General features: G+C 35.8%; 1 protein-coding gene across 8 annotated transcripts in view; it reads left to right on the top strand.

The window, feature by feature from the left end:
* PPM1B (protein phosphatase, Mg2+/Mn2+ dependent 1B) overlaps positions 1-17740 on the top strand; it is a 56961-nt gene extending 39221 nt beyond the window's left edge. For 5 of the 8 annotated variants that reach the window (XM_082756310.1, XM_082756306.1, XM_082756307.1 and 2 more), the window contains 3 exons: positions 5713-5824; positions 8131-8188; positions 13997-15784. In XM_082756310.1, coding sequence (XP_082612436.1) covers positions 5713-5824; positions 8131-8188; positions 13997-14302 — 476 coding nt within the window. In that variant the 3' untranslated portion in view covers positions 14303-15784. Of the gene's footprint in view, positions 1-5712; positions 5825-8130; positions 8189-13427; positions 13964-13996; positions 15785-15887 lie in introns of those variants that run through there. The other 3 variants (XM_082756312.1, XM_082756311.1, XM_082756313.1) reach the window with 3 other exon arrangements.
* Positions 17741-18082: the final 342 nt, after the last annotated feature.

The raw sequence follows: 18082 nt of genomic DNA, 5'->3' as shown, positions 1-18082 counted from the left end.
TAAATTTTCTCAATGTGGATCCTGATGGTATCTTTAAACTATAGAGGAAAATACTAATTTTCCTTAAAACTATTTGAGAATTACTAATATAGGACTTCAGCACTGTCACATGGGAGGTGGATTCCGCTTCTGTTTTTCCTGTTGCTTTTATTTGAAGATGTAAGAGTTCCACTGGCTTTTCAGTGTGCTGTAATGGATGTTAAAGGATTGGACCTGCTTTTATTAGAAAGTAGTTCATATCCAAGTAAGTAGGGACTAAGTATGAATGGGAAGTAAGCCTGCACTGTAGATCTGAGGAGATCAGGAAACTTCTGAGTGTATGTATTAGAACAAACAAAAAGGGAAAAAAAAAAAACACCTACAGCTAACCATTCTTAACTTTTCTTAACACAAATTCAATATAAAATGCAACAGATGAGTTAAATGTCCGTCCTGCCACTGCAACCGAATTGCTGTGGACAACTGTCATCTTTGCCACTTAAGTTAGAGGGTTTTTGATACTAACTTAATGCTGTAAATGACATTTTCTGGAGATACTTTATTTTTTTTCATCTATGTGAAATGGCTGCACTAATTTTCTTTGTTTAGATGTGTTTTTATTAGTCTTTTGTAACTGCATGAGGTACTTAAATTTATTTTTTTTTCCCTGTTTGTGTCCCAGTGATCTAGACAGGTCTGTTACGTAAGTTACATTGACTTCATCTTTTAAAAAAAAAAACAAAAAAACACCCTCTATGAAGGCCTTCAGACCATGACACAGTTATCTCTGCATGTGCTGGTGGTGTGTACGATGTGGCGTCTTCCCCCGCTGCCCATCTTGTTTAAATGGGATCTAAACTGACATGGCTTGCATACTTGGCCTTTCTGCTGAGGTTAGGGAGAGCTAATGGTCACTTCACATGCGAGCTCTCGGCACATTTCGCAGAACTTGGCTTGCATCCTGGGCTTCCTAGATGACTAGTTAAGATAAATAACTATTATCTTCCTATGTCTGAGGGGAGGACATGAGCTGTTAATAGGCTCTGGGAGAGAGCCAGGAGCAGTTACCTTCACTGTCAGCAGTTAGGTAGGTGTACACATGGTGGCTAGGAATTAGTATGCCTAGCTTCTCGGGGGCTTCTCTCTCAATTTGCAAACAGGTGGAAAATAAATAGAACTACAGTGTTACTTTATTGCTTTTGTGAATGTTAAAAGCATTAATAGAAAAGCTGTCAAATACTTCATAGTCAGATTGACTGGATTGAAATGAACTGAAAATGAGGTAGGAAGCACTATTTACTAGTAACAATGCTACTGTTGTAGCATAACTGAGTTACTGTTCTATCAAGATAACTTCTGAGCAAAAATATTTAACCTATTTCATCATATTTAACACATTACACACAGCAAAAAGAAGTGGAGAGTTTGCAACCTGCACTGATGCAGAGCCATCCCAAGCGTAACTTGAAATGATTGCTAAGTTGAAGATCTCAACAGATACAAGTTGCTTCAAAGACTGAGTTTCTGTTGCTTCAGCTATTCTTGATTTTTCCTACATGAGTTCCCTGTGTCATTTTGTGTTCAGTGAATTGGCCAGAGCGCAAGACCTTTAAATGTCAAGTATTTAGCAAGGAATGAGTGTTAGCATATTTGAGGAAATTCTATCAGGAACCACAGAAAAGAAAGGAAACAACTCTGAATAATTTGAAGTAGTTGCCACTGTCTTCTCTCCAACAATTTTTTTTCATACTTCATTAATTCTTTAAAATTGACATCTTGACACAGTATCCTAATAGAAAGGAAGTTACTGGACTGCAGTTTCTACATGACATTTGTGCCTGGAGTACTATTTCAGATACAGAGAAACTTGAACAAAATGTTTCAAACAACTGGAGAGAATCATTTAGAAAGGGGTTGGATTCTTAAAAGTAAAAAGATAGTCTTACCTTGCAGGTTTACATAGTGAGAAGAAATGCTTTTCATTTAAAAAAAAAAAGGGGGGGGGGGTAAGAAAGAAGGGTCCAAAGTATGAGTAATAGGGAAAAAAATGCAAGGTAGGAATGTCATTTTTGAGTTTGATCAATGGTAATTGTTTTTCATGAATGCACACTGTTCCACATGGGGTGTTTCTGTTCTCTTGTGAACCTTGGATTTAAAGCTGACTGGGACTATCCCAGCAAACCTCTAAGACAACCAGTTTTTCACTGCTCTGTTTAGGCATTTTAAAGTTTGGCTTGGAGAAAAAGGCATTGTTTGAGGCATGCTTTTGTTGTTTTTGCTTGTTTTAATATCCGTGCTCAAAAGCAGTTTAACACTTGCATGTGTTATTTTTCAATCATTTTTATGCATTCCTAAGTAGAATGCCAAGATTCTGTGCATTCATACAATAAGCTAGTAGTTCTGTCAGATTTTCGCAGAGTTAACAGAAAATAAAGAAACGAGCAAGAGAGAGTTCTGCCGTTAGATTTCTCAAAGCTATATACTAAAACATTTTGGTAGCTTGGATCTTGATGTCGATGGCCTGTGTGTAACTGCATTCCAGAGCTGTAAATTCAAGAGTATTTCTGCAATACCTATGAGGCAGTGCTTGGTGGCTTGTGACTAAGTTACTTATGACAGTGACTGTTTTGAGTTACTTAATTGGTCAATTTCCAAAGTAATGCAAATGTGCTGGATAGTAAAGTTATGCTAGGTCAGTCTTTTTTCGTACTGTTGCTTTCAAGTGCTGCTTTTGTTTTCATCTGGTTTGTCATTTGTTTTTTGAGACCCACCGATTGCTTACAGGAAGAGAAAACTAGACACAAGTCAGTGCTCTGACTTCTGAGTGTCAGATGTGGAAATTCAAAAAGAAAAATAAGAAAAACAACAACCAACACCTCACATCATAAATAGGGGCACTTCAGTATAGATTTAGGTAGTTCTAATAGTTGAATGCTTAATTAGTACAGTAAGTTGAATAGTGCATTTTATGTATGTAGAATATGTACTTTATATAAAGCTGTTTTGAGGCATTGGAGTTGGACCTGATAGAGAAAAGTGGATTCTTTTCCATGTCCTAATCTTACAGCTAGAAATCAGAGGAGATGCTGTAGTGTAAGAAGTTGTAACGCTGTCTGGTAGGGGACTTAAACTTAAGGAAGCATCTGCATTGATATAAAACTGGAATAAATTTTGGTTGGGATTTTCAAAATGCTTATCTCTTAGTCAAATGAACTTTTGGTTAAAATTATTTTAGGAGTTAAGTAGTAGACTTGTTTTGTAGTGGACTTCCATGGATTTGCATATATGATAACATCAGGAAGTGATTCTTCAAGTGTCTAAATTATATTAGCAATAGAGGTAGAAAAGTTTCTGCAGTCATGTTTTGCATGTTCAGTTAAAAATAACCCTGCAATTATTTTTTTAAATATCCTTGAGAAAGTGAAAACCTTGTAAATGTGTATATCAGGCTTTGAAAACATTTGGTTGTTTTTTCTAATGATCTTTGTCAAACAAATCGGCTGTATGTATGTGTTAACTAATGTGTAGTGAGAAGAGGTCATTTGCTTTGTTCTTGGATTTATTTATTTATTTATTTTTTTACTAAGGAGCTGATTCAGTTGTGGTTTGTTATTTTTTTGTTGTGTGTTGGTTTTTTTTTGAAAGGGGTGGGAAAATGTTTTGGTGAAATTACTCATCCTAATAACCAAGAGAAAAAGGAGACAGCCAGTTTCACCAGAATTCCTAATGAGCACCCTCTGAAAATGGGGAGAAGGTGCTCTTGGTTCAGAGCTCCCAAGGGTTATACAGCATAAAGCAGAAGATTGCAGTACCAAGAAACATACAACAATCCTGAGTTCTGACTGCTTTAATTTGCTTTTAAGAAGATGGAAAAATCTCATGCTTCGGTTAAAATTTATCAATTGCTTACTTCTGTAGCCTTAGTTCTTAGTGATTTTTGATATTTGTTACTTTTAGTCTGTAGAGAACCAGACATGCTGTTGGTATAAAAGGCAGTATATACGAGACATGTTTCCGATCTGACGTGACTCAGCACCATTTATATTATAGTGATAGCATCTACGTCTAGCTAGGCAGAACTGCACAAAAGGACAAGATCTGTGAGAGGACTTGTGCTTTGTGTGTGTGAATGTGCATGGAAGAAGTGATCAAAGCCTGAAGATGACACAAGCGCACAGACTTAGCTGTCATTTCCTTTACTAGCCATGATTCATCCTTAATAGGTGTACGAAAGTTATATATATAATATAAAGTTTCTTAGAAGAATGTTTAACCACTTTTAGTAATATACCCCACTCATTCATTGCAAAGATTTTTGTGGTGCTGACTTAAAATTGCAGTTTAGAAGCATAATGCCTTATTTCTTACTGGGTAGTATAACTTGTGAAAGTAGAATTGCCTTTTGGGGGCTTTGCTACAGATCTCCTTGATACAGAGTGAGCAAGTGCCTTAAACACATTTTTGTTTCCAGTAGTCTTTAGAGAAGTCTGCATATCTCTTGTTTTATGGGTATATAACAGACATCAAGAGAGATTTAAGTACCAGGAAACCTAGGGTGCAGTGTTTCAAGTAGGTTATGTGCTCTTTTACTAACTTCAGAAACTGAAGTTGCAGCTTCAACTCACTTTAATTGTAGGCTCCAAATCAGGCATCCAAAGTGGAAAATAATTGATTGTAAGAAACTTAATGTGAATGTGATTTTTTTATTTTTATTTTTTTTAATTTAGGATTGTAGCCATGATACAGACTGATCTACATGAGGTTTTGTTTAAGGTACACAACAGGGGAGTTGGAAAGAAAGAATTCTGAAGCTTTTTTTTGCATAATATTTGAGTCAGTCTTCACATGAAATGGCACTATATTCCTTATTTTAGTTGATTTTCAGGAGAATTTTAACTTTTTTTGACTTAAGTATGGGACACATTCATACCATTACTACTGTAGATAAATTAAGTGAATCTTTTTCTGCCATGACTGTAATTAAATGACTTGAGGCTGATGTCTGGAAGGTTGTAGCATTATGCATATGTGAATATACGTATGCATCTATTGCAAGTTAGTCTTACAGCAGCTTTGATGAGTAAGAACATACGAAGATTGACTTCATACTTTAGGTATTTCTTTCCCAAGGCAGAAAAACGTCCTAGCACTGGACTAGTGAGATATGTCTGCTTTGAAAAGGGAACACCACATCATCAGTTACATGTTGCATCACTCCTGTATTCTGTTTTGGCCACTGGGCCATTTTATTTGTCATCTTCTTTTTGCTTGATGGTCTTGGTGCTTACGCACCAGAGATTCAGGACTTTGCGAGTACAGGGTGTTATTCACAATGAAGTAAGACTGAATTCCTGGGAAGTGTTGGCTTTTTGGCAAATAATTTTTGAGTGTGTGTTGCAATGCAATGGGAAGGTAATTGAAGCAGGCTCCTAGCTGTCACCTTTGTGGAAGAGAACAGGCTGCTGTCCCCAGGATGTTTCAACCAGTAGTTCAGTCTATTTAAGAGTTTCTCAGAGAGAGAATGGCCAGAAGCATAATGCAAAGGCAGAATAGGGATTTGAATAGCTCTGTGCACTGTGCAAATATAGCTTACTTAAAACATTTTTTAGAAGTCCCGTTTACATGCAACTTTTTTTTATAATATTTGTTTAAGTGATGGTGTCTTGAACCTTACTGTTTTAAGAAATGAGTCATGTAAATTCAGTAATCTAAACACTTCTGTTTTTACAATAGAAATTATGGAAAAATCAGGTGAAGAAGGAATGCCTGATCTTGCGCATGTTATTCGTATTTTATCTGCGGAGAATATCCCTAATTTACCACCAGGAGGTGGTTTAGCTGGCAAGTGAGTACACTACTAGAATTTCTTTAACTACTTAGTTTATTGCAACAAATGCTTTTAATAAAATGTTCTAAATCTTTCTCAGTGTAACAACTATACTCAAGTCAATAGAAGTTGTTTGCTATATCTGAGGCTAGTTTATGTTTTGCTCTACATAAACATTTGTGTTACTGATCCCATTCCTGAAGGGTAAAAGGAAAAATCGTATTCTGGTACGTAACGCACTAGTTTATTTCCATGGAGCTGTTAAAAATATACATAGACACAAATATGCACAATATGTATTTACTCTTAGCTATTTATTACTTCAGTTTGTTAAGAATATCAATAATGTAACTAGAATATTCAAGTATTAGTTAAGAGAACTTTTGATGTCATGCTCCCTCTACCACCTAGTGTCTGTGCTCTACTTCTTGGGGGCATTGTATGCTTCCCTCAAACACCTTGTTTCTGTAGAAGCCAGAAGTGGCTCGTTCTTTGTGTGGCTCGCTCCCAGCAGAGGCTGCGCAATGGATATTTTAATTGCCTTTCAAGTTGTGAACATCACTAAGTTACTCAGCTTGTCCAGAGCAACAAGGGTTTCAGTTATTTCATATCAAAGGTGACTGGATACAGACATTGCTTGTTTGTAGAAAAGAAAATAAGACTTTCTATTTTAACAAATAGTATCACTTTAGAAGCTGTAAGAGCTATAAAATTTAGGGTAGATAGTCAAAAACTGCATTTTCTCTTTGGAACCAACTTCTCTTTGGATCTAAGTGTTGGCAGGAGTAATGCCTAGATTCTTCAGCAGTCAAGGTTTTCTTTGTTCAGGTCTAGTTCTGTTACGAGAAATACTCCAACCCCTATTCAGCTAGATGTACATTTGAGGTATTTTTGAGATCTTGTCAAATCCTTCTTGCGCTTGTAGGATCTGATTGACTTTGCCTAACATATGTTCCGTCTTCTATTTTGAGGGCATTTTGGTAGTCATGCCTATTTAAGTTTGGAGATTCCCTCACTGATGGTAAGTTATAGATCATGTCTTGCAGAGAAGGAGTTTCATCCAAATGTACCTAAGTCAAAAAGAAAAAAAAACACGATGCTTTACTTGGGACACTTCATCTAATGAGGCTGCTTTACTGGTGCTCATCTGGAGGCAGCCCAAACCCCTTGTCTGTGAACAAGCACAATACACCTTGAGGCATCAAGTGGTCAGTGCATCTGTTGTGCATGCCTTCTGCTTGTCTTGAAATGATGTGTCTAGGTAAATGGCTAATTTATTATCAGCATATCCTGCATCTGAGCACAGGATGGAAAGCACAGTGTCCTTTGGCTATTTTAGGCTTGTCATCATGAGGTCTGATTCAGTCCCTTGAATTCATTGGTCCAGAAACTCTCCCATAGTTCTGAATATTTTAGTTGGTACTGCTTTAAATGCTGAAAAATCTATTGTGATGTTGGACACAAGCTATGAGCCAGTCTGTTTCTTTGCCTCAGAAATCCACATACTTGCACATTCCATTCAGAAATGTATCTCTTTTGTTTTGGCTTTCATGATATGAACATAAGAGCTCGTCATACTGGATCAAACCAAGTATCATTTTAATTCTGAGTACTGTCCCCAGGATAGCTGAAAGTAGATGCCTAGGGAAGAATGTGAAAACAAGAGAGTATATAAAATGCTTTCCCCATTACTACTACTGTTTTTGGCTTTCTGTGCTTATCTTGCCTGCCTGTGAAGGCCTTAGCTGGATTTTTTTATGGAAGCACCATATGGTGTTGAAGTTGCAGTATCTGCAGTGTGAACAGACACTAAATGGCAAACCTCAGAAGCTGTAGGCACTGGACACGACACTTCAGAAATTCTTAGGCAAGTAGTAGCCCATGGATAAGTCTTAAAAGTAAGGAGAAAAAAACAAACACAACTGTCTTCAAGTTCCACACCCAGAAATAAGAAAACCAACTAACTTCAGGAGTTCTGTAGCAATAAGCAAAATACAATTTTAAGTATTACTCTTGGCAAAATCTGACTGTGCAGCTGGAATTTCCCAAGGTGTAAAGGGAAAAAACATGGGGAGGGTAAGATAAGAGAATGCTTTACCTTTCTAGCTCTTCACAAATTCTGACATAGAGTTAAATCCCTAAACATTGTATTGAAAATGTTTGAAGACACCAAGAGTGGGCTTCATCTTAAGAGACAGGTTGAAGACCAAGCATATAAATGTTCTGAAATCATTTATTATTGCGCTCAAACCTCTTTAAGTTCTCAAAGTTTTTGAAATCCCTTATTGTTATGCTCATATTTTTTTTGCAACTTCTCTTTTTAGGCGTAATATTATTGAAGCTGTGTACAGTAGACTGAATCCACACAGAGAGAATGAGGGGGTAAGTTTCCATTTTGATTGCTACACATCTTTGTTAATGAGAACATCCAGGTAGTGTCATACACATGAGCAAAATTGTACATCACTGCCAATAAAGTATTACAAACACAAAGTATGTATTGGAGCACACAGTGTATGTTGACCTTGTTTTGGATGGATCTGATATGAAAGAACTTCATGCTCAAAGACAGAAATCTAACTCTGGCACCCAGTTCTAAAAGTCTTTTTAAACTTTTGACTACTGCTTTTTCAGTCAAATCTGTAAAGCAACAACATATATATATTTTTTAAATGATAGTTTACTATAATCAAAAGTCATGGTTTTCATATTCCTTACTAGACATTCCAGAAATCTAGTAAAAGAGAGGGCAAACACTTATTACTGTCTTCTTTCTGTAAGTGTAGAAGACCTTGGAACACTGAATATAAAAGATACTGAGACTCATATTTTAAAGTGTATGTTATCTTTAAATATCCCATGTGCAGTGGTCTGGGGACAGTGTAAATTGCTTTCAGTTCACTTCTGTTCCCATTTCTAAAAAGACTTCATTCATCTGCCCTGTTCCTAGTAAGTTGTTTTAAATATTTATGTTTCAATGTGGTTTACTATAACTTCACACCTGATTTTGGGCTATTCGTAATAGTGGTATAAAGAGTAATTGGTATTCATATCAGTAGTAGCTAAACTTCATGGGGAAAAAAAATAGTTTGGAAAACTGATTGAATAACTAGAATAGTATATTGTAAAGGATTGAATAACATCACTGTTGATACACATGCTGAACTAATCTGTGAAGATGCTGTTCATCCTCTAGTAAATCCTTCATCATCAGATTTTTATTTTTTTTTCCTGAGATGACCATGAGGTTCTCAGTCACATAGTCTTTATAGTCAGTGGTGTGCTGGGGGGATTATTTTTAAATATTTTGAAACGATTAATGGCATATTCACTATCTTAGAGCACCCAGTCTTACCACAGTTATCTTGTGTTTTTTTCCCAATGTGTTTCCTTTTGGTTACCTATTTTTGGCTTCCCTCTTAAGTCAGAAAACTTTTGCGGATGCAAGGGGACGCTATTTTAAGTACGAATAGAGAAGAAATCTCTAATTTACTTTATCATGTAGGATTCGCTCCTTTTTTGTTTTTCAAATGTGATAGAACTTTATTTTTTCATTTAACATGCACTAAACTGTGCACCTGTACTCCCAAAACAAGTTAGTGGTTATACTGTTCACCTTGTTATCTTAAGATAGCTGCAAAATGTACTTGTTTTCAACTTCTTTAGTACTTCAGGCAACTCTGCTCTTGCTCTTAATATTTAGCCATAACCTTGTTCCTTCTTGGGGGAAGGTTTAGTTGAAGATTATAGCATGTTTTGTATTTTTTTTTGTGTCTAATGATAGCTGTCTGGAAATGTCACTTGTGATGCATGCTTTCAAAGTCCAGATTTAGTTCTCAATAGCTATGCAATTTTGCCTAAAGCCCTAATACAGAGAATGGCATCCTTTTTGTATGTTGGCTCCTTCCAGGAAAAATTTTCTACATCATCTGTTATAATTTAATAATAAAATAGGGTAACGGCATTAAATATGCTAAGTGAATACTCAGAAAGCAATATAGCTTTGGACTTTTTACCGTTAGAATCACTGTGTATTTTTTTGGAGTCTTTTTAGTTTGGTTTCTTCAGTAAGAAATGCGAGTACACTCCGATTTATTTTGTAAACTGTATCATCTGTTGCTGTTTAGTGCAAATCTCAACAGTGATTTGAACGATGTGTTTTAGATACATTGGATCAAATTATAGCTACTGCTTTCCAGTCAGTACCTTTTTTTCTTCCTATCCTAAGTGATTCTGAGCTAGAGCAGTTTGAGAGGAGGCTGCTGCCACTGGGTGAAGGATGCAATTCCTGTTTGTGCTTTCCCAGTGAGCAGGAATTGTTTATTTTTTTGTTCGTGAGAGCAGGATGAATCTTGTGGGCTTCATCTGAAGTGACCAAAGCATGACTGCCCTGCTTGTCTTATTTCAGTCCTTGGTTCTAGGTATATATGTAGTGATCTCACAGTCCTTTCAACTGGATGTTTAAGTGTACAGGAGGGGCAGAAAGGGAAGGAAGCTGTTCAGTTATGCAATGTCTACACATTGTGATAACGTTGCTACACATCTCGCATTTAAACAGGAAGCGAAGGTAGGAAGGAAACATACTGTACATCCCAGTGATGACATTTCCAGCAAAACTGTAATCGAAGTTATAATGCTTCTGTTCTAAACTAGTATGAAGCAAGAGTGCATCTTCATACTGAAAATTACACAGTGGAGACAGATTCTGAGTCTGCAGAGCATGAAGGTGCACTGACGTGAACTTGAGAATCTTTCCCCATGTGTATTTAACAGCATACATGTGTTTGTTACAGCGTGGGTGGAAGGCATAATACTGCAGTTACTAACTTGAAAATCTGCCTGTGGCAGTCATCTTAATCTGGTGATTTTATATAAAGGCAGAAGCATTTTATTATTTTTTTTACCATGGGGGGAAGAAAATAAAGTAGTTGTTAAAATATTAATGCATGTGAGTAAAAATTGAAAAGCAAGAAAGAAGCTTATGGAATTGAAGATATGTCTTTCCTCTTAGAGTTTACTTTCTAGTGTTGAACAACTTAAGCTAGTTCCTGAGAGTTACTGTGAACTGGATCATAATAGCTTGTCAAATAAGTTCTTAGTATACAAATGAAAACCAAGATGGTATCTTTTCTAGGTTAGGTTAGTATTTTCTTGGCACTACACATATATCTATCAGTGTTGTGCCTGGCTTACATTTTTTTTTTTTGTCATTGGAGCTTGTGATTTGTGGAGTAACTTGAGTTGTTCACGTGTCTGTTCTGTTACATTTGTAGTCTGAGAATCTTTAACAAGTGGCCTGAGTAGGTAGATACTGTGTAGAGTGAGAGTGAGAATCTGTGGGGAGTAAAAGAGACTTCATTATAGCAGTATTGAGGGATTGCTAGTGTAGCTTCAGCAGTCATTACAAGTTGTAGTGTTTTGTTTTTTTTTTTTTGACATCTCACTGCAGTACAAGTATTGGACAAATCTGGAGCTGTAGAGAACATTGCATTGGGCTCGGAAACTGCACCTTTGCTAGTGGCTGAGAGGCTTCTGATACGTCTGTAGTAACTTGTACTCTCACAAGTTCTCTCACTTGTTGTCTCGCAAGTGTGTGTGAAATCACAGAAATCTGGTACATACTGGGGCTTGCTGCTTTCAGATCTATGAATGGAATTTAAAAGAACTTAGTAGCTAAATAATTGTTACTGCTGAAATGTTAGAGTGATACCTGACTCAGTAGGCAGTCTAATTTAAGTGTGAAGTACACTTTTTGTTAAAAGTATTACACTTTTTCTAAGGACTCTGTTTCTGGTGCTTTTTGTGCTCCTAAGACTAGTTCAGTTAGGCCTCTTGGATGTATGTGTAACCTTAAAAATGAGGAACAGTGTTAAAGTTACAGTGACTATGCTACAAGTTTCAGTGGCATTTGTTTAAAGCCACCTTTGTATTTGAGTATCTTGTTTGATACAGGCTATGTTTCTCTCCTGCTTTTACTAATACTGTATTCTGGCATTTGCTGAATCAGATCATGTGTCCCTAAGGGCTGTGGCAGATAACTTTTAAAAAAAATTAAATGGACAAAATTCTTGCAGCCTTAAACACTGTAAATTTGGTATCCTCTAACACATGGTGGCTCTTTATGTACAAGTTATCTAACAGAGGAGAAGTTGTGTAAGAATTGTGAATGCTCATGTCAAATACAGCTTCTTGTTTTTATGGTTAGTGCTGAGATGAATTAGAACATGAAGAAGGACAAATGCAAGCTTGTACAGTGTGTATAGAGAAAATACACTAGTAATTCTTGTGTGTGTGTATACTTATGTATACATATACAATATATGTGTATATATATACACATATGTATATAAAAGCAGTTTCTACTGTCTATTATATGTAGAGTTTCTTGTCTGCTAACACAGAAGGAGACAAGGGAAGCACGAAATGGATCAGCATCAAACATGATGAAAGCAGGATGCAGGCTCAAATATCAAACACTAACAGCACTTTTTCTTGGGTTCATAATAGCATTTGAGTTGTTGAGGAGTCTCTGCAATGCTAGTGTATTGCTTCTTGCATGTACTCTTTAGAGTTGCACAGGAGCAAAAGTATTCACCTCAGTCTGCCAAAAGGGCTTTAAAGATCTGAATATTGTGGAGTGGGCCTATGTTGGCTAATGTCAAAACATCAGAGTAAAATTGATGGGACGGAGGAATTGTATCTAGTCAAATGTGGATGCTCTGAATTTGTGCTTCTAAGGCATTAAAACAGTCCCACTTAACGCATTATAAGTATATTTTTAACTTGCTTTTCATCAGTGGACTCTTAAAGATCTATCTGAATGTGAAAACGCTAGTACATGGCAGTCACATCTCAAACTAAGACCAGGAAACCACAGTGGCAATACATCTCTACTTAAGCAACAAAGTGAGCTTAGAGGGATCTCATTATAGACAGTAATGCTCATCTTTGTGATAAAATCATCTCCTTTTAACTTACATTTTGCTAATTGGTCTTAAGACTTCTATTCCAGCAACATTACATCATCCAAAATCTTCCTGAACTCAGGATACTGTCTTAATACTTCTATTAGCTTGGAAATGAGCAACTACAATACTTGTAGCTTATGGAGCTTTTGGACTAGATAACAATAAAATGAGGTCAGCATGAGAAGGCGGCAGTCTGGATTTTGCCTCTGTTGCAAAATCTGCCAGCTTCAAGTGATCTAGTTCCATTTGTCTCGTTTGATAACTTGCTAGATATTAATAATTTAAAACATGCTATTCCTTTAAAGCAATAGTACCACTGTAGCACTTGAAAGTTAAAATATTTAGTATTGATTTCAATGTGCTGTAATAGATACAGAAGCCTATTGGAAACAAACAAGCACCAAAAGAACCCCACAGCAACAAAAGACTTCCTACTGAAGGCTTGTAGCCAAATACATGGTTGCAGAAGAGACCTACATTCCTTAATCAGTGCGTCTTATTCAGGTTCTGTGCTGTAGGTCACTAAATTTGACTTTAAATGGCTGTTGCTGTGAATTTTTCAATGCAGTATGCATCTGCCAAAAACATCTTATGTTGTTTAAACCCCACTGCTCCTGGTGCTGATAGGTACCTGTTTTTTTCTCTCATGGCAGCAAAATGCATGCAGAAATCAGTCTTAAATATAGATGGATCATCTTCTAAAACACATTGAAGCATTTGTTTCGAGGTGATGCTTCAACTGAACTACTAGCAGTAGGGAATTGCCTGTTCTTTTTGGTAAGCTTTTCACAGAACTGCGTTGCTCTCAGCTGTGTGAAAATTCACAATTAAAAATATTGACCTGTTGGCTAAAGAAGCGTAAATGTTCAAATTTCATTCATTTCAAAATGACAATTGTGGAGGACATCTATCAAAAAGACCATTTGAACCAAGAAGGAGTTAATTGGGTGAAGGTAGCATGTTGACACTGTCTGGCTCAAAATAAATAGAAATTATTAATTTAAGGAATTATACCTATTAAGTGTTTTTATGTTGTATAAAATAAACATGAATGATACTGTTCTAAGATGTATGTTGCTAATAAGTGTTTTTATACTGAAATTAGAACAAAGCTGCTGTTTTCTCAGTCAGAAAAGTTTGTGGTTTTTTTTTTTTTCAATGTCGTTCTAAAATACCCTAGTTTAACAACTAATTTTTTTGGGGTCTTGAATCTTAAAAAAAGGACCCTGGCGAAGCCGAGGAAAGTGGAACACAGGGAAAATTGGTGGAAGCACTCAGGCAAATGAGAATTAATCATAGGGGGAACTACCGCCACCTTCTGGAAGAGATGCTGACTAGTTACAGGCTAGCTAAGATACAGGGAGAAGAGTGCACTGCTGAATCAGCTGCAGCTTCTACTTCAGATAATGATGCTGGACCCAGTGACCCTGTATCAGAAAACCCCACAGAATCTGGGAATCACCTTGCTGAAACACAAAGCTCAAGTGAAGATTCAGGGATGAATGAGACGAGCGATAAACAGACATAATGTCTTTGTTTTACGTAGCGGATTTAACGCTTCTCCTCACTTGGCGATTTTCCTTTGTTTATATCTCAACATTTGTCACATCTATCCTAGAAGTCTGTTTGTTTTCACTTTTGATAATTTGTGCAGATTGTTTACATAAGTATCTTTTTTCCTTAGAAGTTCAAGAGCTATGGTATATTACAGTAGTTGCATCTTATGTTATTTAGCAACCAGGTAACTTTTGCTTTGAGATTTTTTCAAAATCCTCTGACACCAAGAATAGGAACCTAATATGCAAATACAAAAGTAAATTAAAGAAAAACCAATAAAACACCTTGTAAGTAAATTCTTAAATAACAATTTTGATGGTATGTTTGCTGTTGTAAAGTAATTCACAACTTAATGATATCTTTTGTTCAAATTAATTGAATTATATGAATACTTCCAATTTTTTCCTCTGCATCATAACTGCATGTTTGTACTTGAATTGTGTATAGTTTATATTACAAGTAAATTACACAACTTGCCACATCTTAGTTTGTCACTTCTTCTTGAAATGTGTACCATTTTTCCAGTTTAGTTTGTATCTACTGTTCATAAATACCTATTTTCTAGATGACTGTATTCTTATTTTCCAGGTTGTAGCATAACATCTATCCAGCAATGAAAATGTACTTAGAATTAGTACCTAGTGTCAAGTTTTAAGAATTTGTGTTTAAATGAAAATAAAGAACATGCTGTGGAATAACACCTGTATGCATATTGACTCTTTTAAGCAAGTAATAAACTTATTTTGAAATGCCATTATTCTGACATCAAAACTTCTCTCGTAGCTTCCAATATTAACTCATCGTGATGTTCAGTATCTTCTACAGATATTTGAGTAATTTTAAGTTTGGTGCACTCCTCGTTAATCCTCTGTTTGAGCAACGTTTCTCCATTTCAAGTTAAGCAACAGCAATGTAAATGAATAAACTGGCTATTCTACCTAAGTTTACCTTCTACCAAATCGTTTTCTTGTCTTTTTGTGTATGACACATGTATGCACATGCATTTGGCTAGCTCGGTGATCACAGTGCTAATTTACAACAGTGGTAACTGATTTGCTAACAAGTTAACTCTGGAATAGTTGTGTCAGTATTCAGTCCTTATTGTAACACTTGCATAAAAATATCGTTGTTCAAAATAGGTACAAATTTCACTGCCTTAATGAAAAAGAGCCTGTGGGAATTTCTGATGAACCAGGAATACCTTAAGAGTTAAGTTTTAGTACTCTGTAGAATTGTATTTTGTATTCCATAGATGTAGTAGTATCTATTGATAGCTATGATGTAGTATGATTTTAGGTAATACTTAAGTCTTTACGTTAAAATAGCTTTACTGGGTTCATGTTTCATAAAAGTGAATTCTCCTGTGTAGTTGAAGAGCAAAGCATGTTTGTGTGTGGAAGTGGGCAGGTGTAAAAAAAAAAAAAAAAAAAAAAAAAAAGCGAATGTTGTTTTTATGCTAGTGTTCTAATTAATTGTGCCACTTAAATCCAAAGTGCAGCAAAATGTTTCCGTTTGTATTGGTGAGTAGTAATATTTCTCCTCTTCTCTTCCTGTAGGGTGCTGGAGATCTAGAAGATCCGTGGTAGCCTTACAAATCTACTAAAATGCTTTTGATTCTGAAAGGGGGAAAAAACTTTTAAATCTGTTTTCTTCAATACAAGGGAAAAATTCTGGTGGATTTCCAACATTTTGTGAAATGGGCAGAAAGATATTAGAATTTTCCATCATTTGTTCATTTTTGTGTTTTCTGATATTGCCACTCTTAGCATTGCCTGTACTACAGTATTTTTACCAGCCTCAGGCATACCGATTACATCTGTAATGAACTCTGGCCCTAAAAAGGAAGGAAGGAGTGATTCTCTCAGCAGATCAGTGTATGTACCTGAGGTGCATGGGATTGTAGTTGTACTCTGAAGATACACTATGGTTAACTGAAATTACAGTACACAAGCGCGAGAGAGTACAAGTAATTCTTTGAGACGTTACTTATTTCACTTTACTGAGTTGGAAGGCTTTGCAGCTCTGTGGCTTGGAAGTGATTTCAATTGGGCAATACGCTATCAGATGTGTATTATTATTTTTTTTAATTTTCCAGTTTTACCTGTATTACCAGACCGTTAGGTTTCCCTGCGGTGTCCAAATTGTGATATGTTGCCTACTGCTTGCTTGGAGATAAGTGTATTTGGCAATAATATATGAAGATTCTAGGCATCTAAAACCAGTAAGAATTTTACGCATGTGTACAACACACCCTTAAACTCTTGTTAGAGAAAATCTTTTAAAACCAAACTGATGAATTTATAGTTAATAGTGACTTGCTTTGACATCTCTCACAGCTGCAGGTTTTTTTTTAAAAAAAAAATGCTGAAAATTTGCCTTTATTATAATGTAAATTGTGATTATTTTGTTCTATATGTGGTTTTCTATAGTTTTTGATTTTTTTTCAGCTTAAGATACAGACAGAAGTTTTGTGTAATATGGGTATAATTTTTAATTGTTTGCATTATTTTCAAAGTTCAAATTATCACTTTGAGATTACTATAAATACACTTAAAATTATCTATTTTAAATTAAGAAAATATTAGAGATATTTTCATGGGTTCAATGACCTTTCATTTTATAAGCAATGGGCATGGTACAGAGTGGCTGTCATGTAAGGTACTTGAAGATTCTTAGTTTAATTCTATTTTTGCAATAACCTTGACTTTTTTTTTCTGACTTCTTTGAGTTGTGCATGTAATGAGTCCAGTAAATGCTGAAAATGGGGAAGAGTAAAGTATTTATCTAAAGTAAAAGCTATTGGGGAGGGGAAACAATGAATGTATCCATCTGTACATGATTTACATGCTGTGGATGCCTTGTAAACATTTTCCTATTTGTTTAAACTGTGTTTCAGCGAGGATGTAATGCCCTTGTGTGTAGTTTTAAGCTAATGACAGTCATCAACTGGTTTTGTGTGAAATGGAATTCATGGTATTTTTCTGTAACTTTATCCCCATGGTGAGTCTGTAAAAAAAAAAAAAAAAAAAAAAAAAAAAAAAAATGCTCTGTCATACCGGTGCCGAAGGCCAGCTTTCCCGATCATTTTGATTCACTGTGTATCTGATTTATTTTTTTTGGTCTAGAGAGGATTATTGCCACAGTATATTTTATTTATTCATTAGATTTTAGCCTTGTAAGTTAAAGTGTTCTAAATGATGATGTTAACAGGTATTTGTCCCTTTACTGTTTTTTTGGGGGTTGTTAAAAGATAGGGAATGAAGAATGCAAAATGGTTTATTGTTCAGACTGTCCGCTCTGGTCCAACCCTGTACTGATAGTACCTTCCCAGTATGATATTGTGATGTTTCATACAATACAGTGAACATAACCAACTTGTTATCTTCAATAAAGGATTGCTAAAACAGTGTGATATGCTTTATATTTTCTTGAGAAGGACTTTTATCAAGGACATACAGGTGTTGTACATAAAATGATAGGATTTTAGAGTTTCCCTCCTTATGTAACCTGGTGATGGATATTTGTTAAACAGGGAGTGAGGTTCTTTGTCACAAGAAGTCACAAGTCTCAAAGTGAGCTTCTCTGTGGGCGACAAAACAGTACAAACAACAGGGAAAGCTCCTACAGTAAATCCATCCCAGGTTCAGCTGAAATAAGTCCTCTTGCAGCTTGTGGACGAAATTTGGAGTTTAAATATTCAAATTAATCTTAACTTTTTAGTCAGTTCATTTCTTTAGGCTCCTTAAAGATC

Source organism: Aythya marila (genome assembly GCF_965140915.1).
Source record: "Aythya marila genome assembly, chromosome: 3".
Classification (NCBI taxonomy): domain Eukaryota; kingdom Metazoa; phylum Chordata; class Aves; order Anseriformes; family Anatidae; genus Aythya; species Aythya marila.
The sequence above is the reverse complement of the archived record's forward strand: the minus strand, read 5'-3'. Positions and strand labels throughout refer to the sequence as shown.